This window comes from Sebastes fasciatus, chromosome 20, assembly GCF_043250625.1.
Source record: "Sebastes fasciatus isolate fSebFas1 chromosome 20, fSebFas1.pri, whole genome shotgun sequence".
Taxonomy (NCBI): domain Eukaryota; kingdom Metazoa; phylum Chordata; class Actinopteri; order Perciformes; family Sebastidae; genus Sebastes; species Sebastes fasciatus.
This window is the reverse complement of record NC_133814.1, coordinates 10,649,081-10,653,125: the sequence shown is the minus strand read 5'-3', so window position 1 is coordinate 10,653,125 and position 4,045 is coordinate 10,649,081. Positions and strand designations below refer to the sequence as shown.

At 39.4% G+C, this 4,045-nt stretch overlaps 1 protein-coding gene across 1 annotated transcript; it reads right to left on the bottom strand.

Annotated features, from left to right (window-relative positions):
* Window positions 1-340: 340 nt before the first annotated feature.
* amz2 (archaelysin family metallopeptidase 2) lies at window positions 341-3,818 on the bottom strand. Its single transcript, XM_074621118.1, has 6 exons — window positions 3,509-3,818; window positions 3,080-3,253; window positions 2,792-2,920; window positions 2,135-2,286; window positions 1,788-1,964; window positions 341-1,180 (listed from the first exon to the last, which is right to left on the bottom strand). The coding sequence occupies exons 1-6, from the start codon at window positions 3,795-3,797 to the stop codon at window positions 1,019-1,021; spliced, it is 1,083 nt and encodes a 360-aa protein (XP_074477219.1). The 5' UTR covers window positions 3,798-3,818; the 3' UTR covers window positions 341-1,018.
* Window positions 3,819-4,045: the final 227 nt, after the last annotated feature.

Genomic DNA, 4,045 nt, shown 5'->3' with positions numbered 1-4,045 from the left:
CGTAGGTTTTATGTTATAGGATAAGGCTTGTAAAAGAGTCAAGCCACATGAGGGTGAAATGTTGTCTAAAGACTACAAGTGCTGATGTGATGAATACAACGAAGAAAAAGACCAAAGGTGTTAATGATCTAGAGAGCTCTGAGAGCAATCTTTAGAGCTTTTACATCAAAATATGAATGTACTGCAGCAGTTGTGCCTTCTACATACCAAACAGTGTTTTTCTGGAGTCAGTGCTCTTAAAATTAGACAAGTGTATACTAAATAAGCTATAAGTGAGTAAAGCTTTTGATGCAAAAAGGCTGCGAAGTATGGATGTCGTGTTAAAAAAGACGACTATAAGTCAACCTTAAAAGCAACTTATTCAACTGCTCTTGTTTTTCTCACATAACACACTGCAAATTCTGAAAAATGTTTTGATACACTTCCACATAAAAATATATATTTTATGTACATATTGCATCTTTAATTTAGATTTATACACAGTCATAAACAAAATTAAAGATATTGTTGATAAAATGTTTATGTAGATGAATATTTTTGTTTTAAATAATACATTAGAGCCTTTAGAAAGATGCCGAATAAAAGTATGGCTTTTCCTGAAAATAAAAAATAATAATTTGGATTGTGAATTAATCTTTTAAAAAATGTTGGCGGGTCCAAAATTAATGTTTTTTTTTTATCTCTGTCTCACTTCTAACAAGGCTTGTGAGACAATTGTATAACAACGTTGGTATCACGTAGTATATCTGTGCCATCAGTTAGTGTGGAAAAAACAGATAAATGGCTGAGATTGACGGTAAGTGGCTGGCACCGACTTGTTGTGAAGTAAATGCAATGCAATGGGGTAGTGAGAATGTGACATCTAGGGGCTGAATGTTATCAGTGTTATAAATAGCACCTCTAAGATTCTGTTTTGCAATCACACAGCATCAGAAATGTTAAGCACATATTTTAAAATGATATCCATGAATAAGCCAGAGCTGTGATCTTATCCAGATTTATGAACAAGCACTATAGTTCATCTTTTTTCCTCCAGTATGTCGAGGCACCCGCGGAGCCACAGTCTGGATGTCTGAAAGGCTTCAGTGGGTTTGGGAAAGTGGAGCACAGACTGAAAGGCAGAGGCCTCCTCTGGTCTGGATGTGTGACTCTGATCCCCCTCTATCCAGTGCAGTAAGGCCTGTCGATTACAGTTAAACATTCACTCAAAAGGAAGTACAAAAAAAGATCATGAATGCATCTGATTTTGTGATTTTGTGCACTAATCTGTTATCGGATCTTTTGGAAATGACACGGGAGAGAAATGTCTTAAAATTGCTCCGATTCTTAAGTCTTTCTTTGTTATATTCAAGAGCAGTTCCTGCTAATGTGGTGTAATCTACCTTTAAGTATTTCCAATTTGTGTAGCTGATTCTGACATGATTGGCTTAGATTTGACTAACATCTTGTGATTCAGAAGCTACTTGGTAAACTACAGCATACATTGCAACAAATTACTTCAGTGTAATGAAGTTGTCATAGTAATAGGTACCGCTAATGTGCTAAACAAAAGAAATTCCAAGAAAAACGCACCTACTGGAACTGAAATACACATAATTATGGTTCAAATTCAGCCTGTCATTGTGAATTAATGTCATGATGGTGCTTCTGTATTAACTAGGACGTACTGATGCTGCTCTTATTTTAACACCAAAGCAGCACTATACTGCTTGTTACTGTCTACTGTGTAAAACGAAATTCAAATGATGAATTTGGGTGTATCATCACAATCTGTTTTCTATTTTCACCTTGTATCTTTCCGCTATTTTGAAGCCGATAGCGACCTGTAGCTTGCGAAGACAGACGGGACAGAAATCCAGCGGTCTACGATCTGACTCCTCCAGGTGGTTGGAGCCCTGCATGACACAGCTCAACCACTGGCAATGCTTGATTCCAAACATATGGCCAATCTCATGGGTCATTGTCTGTAAAGAAATATTTTACAATAGGTCTTTCTGACAAGAACGCAAACAACCAGCAGTATTGAGTGTTTTTATCAGCAGTATTGATAAAAGTAACAGGATGGAGGAACCTTTGGCAAGACCACTCAAAGGTTCATAGTACCAAAATTGAGTGAGTGGTGTTTGTTAGAAACCTTGCATGATCGAAGCAGCAGGGTGCTGGTGATGGGGGGAGTGTAATAACCATCAAACACAGAGTAGTCTCCCGGCTTTAGCTGAAGCTCACCGGCATAACTTCGGCTGTAGAAGTTGTCATCATATCTGGCAAAGCTGAAAACACCCATTCCTGTAGGCACAGATGAGAAACAGTGAGGATACAGGCCAGCTCCTGGATTGTATGTATTTCACTTTAGCACCATCTAGTGGCAGCTCAGCCACATTACATCATTACAGATGATAATGATTATGTGTATGATTCACTTTGTACAAAATGTTCCTCAACTATGAAGCGCTCTTCTTTGATTTTGTCCTGGACATATAAGGGTATTTTAACAGCAGATTTACAGTATGTTGAAGAGCAGTGTGGTAGCCTCCATCATTAATAATCACAGAGAAAGTTATACTTTCTTAAGTCAAGTCAATTTTAATTGTATAGCCCATTATCACAAATCAGAAATTTGCAATCCATATGACAAAATTTTATACATATAATGTGAACAGATGGATCCAGGAGGATGTCAAGCAGCTTCCAGGCGTCGCCAAACAGATAGAGCCTGAGCAACACAACCTCCTCTCCACCATGTAACCTTTGAACTGAATCTCTTAGTAAAGGCTTTGAGGTAAAATCTCACCCATACTGAGCGAAGCCTCTCCAAAGACAAAGTTCCAGGAGTCTTCGGGGTAGAGGTCAATCATTGTGATTCCAACGATACAAAAAGCATCTTTTGGTTTCCTATTCGACAGGAATTGTAGCAGGTCACCTACATTTCATGAGAAAACAATAATACCAAAGCACAGTCCAGTTGGAGATCACTGCATTTTACCCCCTCTTGCATTTCTACATGGAGTGTAGGCAAAAAAACAACAACAGATATGATAGAATAAAGCATTAAGTAAGAGTGATGGACTCCTTAACTTACCAGTGAGGATCTGAAGGTTGTGCGAGCTAAAGTTAACCCTGAAAGAGCATCCTGTTTCAGCCACAGTAACTGCCGGTAGCAACTTGACAGAAAGCCCACAGAAGAAGGTCTGGCAGTATTCTCTGAGCCACTCCACATACTGGTCTGTCTGGGCCCCCGCCTCTCCAAAGGAACCTACATGAAACATTGTGTAGAATTAAGGTTTCCCTGCACAAAACCCTCTGTCTAATATATTATAGATACCTCATCCATCTATAGCCCATAATTAAGTTTGAATACAGTTTCTTGCATGTCTTGATGGTCATTCGGTGACATGGTGACATTGTACTGGTATTGAGAAATAGCAAAAATGCACATGCTTACATGTCCTTTCCTCAAAAATGGCCTTTGTTTTCACAAACACACCCCACTAGACACAAACATACTCACCTATGGTTTGAATATAAATAGTATTGTGGCTTGCATTGGGGGTCTTGCGGGACATTTTTCTGTAGAAGCTCTCAAAGTCTTGAGGCTTCTCAGGGTGAGCGGAGATCCAGTCTGAGTCAGAGTGCACTGTGATGGGTTGGAAAAGGGAACCTGGCTGCCCAGGGTGGAATCCCTCCTCCAAAAAATGTCTTTCCTCTTTTGTGTACTTGCTGTAAAGTTCAGTCAAGTCCTGACGATTGGAAACCAAAGCTGTTTGCAGTGTCTCTGCAGAGTGCTGGATCACCCTCATCTGCAGGAGAGATATACAGCATTAAAACTTCATTAGGCAGAACACATTTGGCATCATTGGGCAAAAAATTCCATAATAACCTTAAAGCATATTGTAATTCAAATGTTCTGAGAGAAAACTAGACTTCTGCACCTCCTCATGGCTCTGTTTTCAGGCTTTAAAATATCTAGCCCGTGATAGGAGACTTTGGCCAATCACAGGTCATTTCAGAGAGAGAGAGCATTCCTATTGGTTGCGCTCCGGTTGGT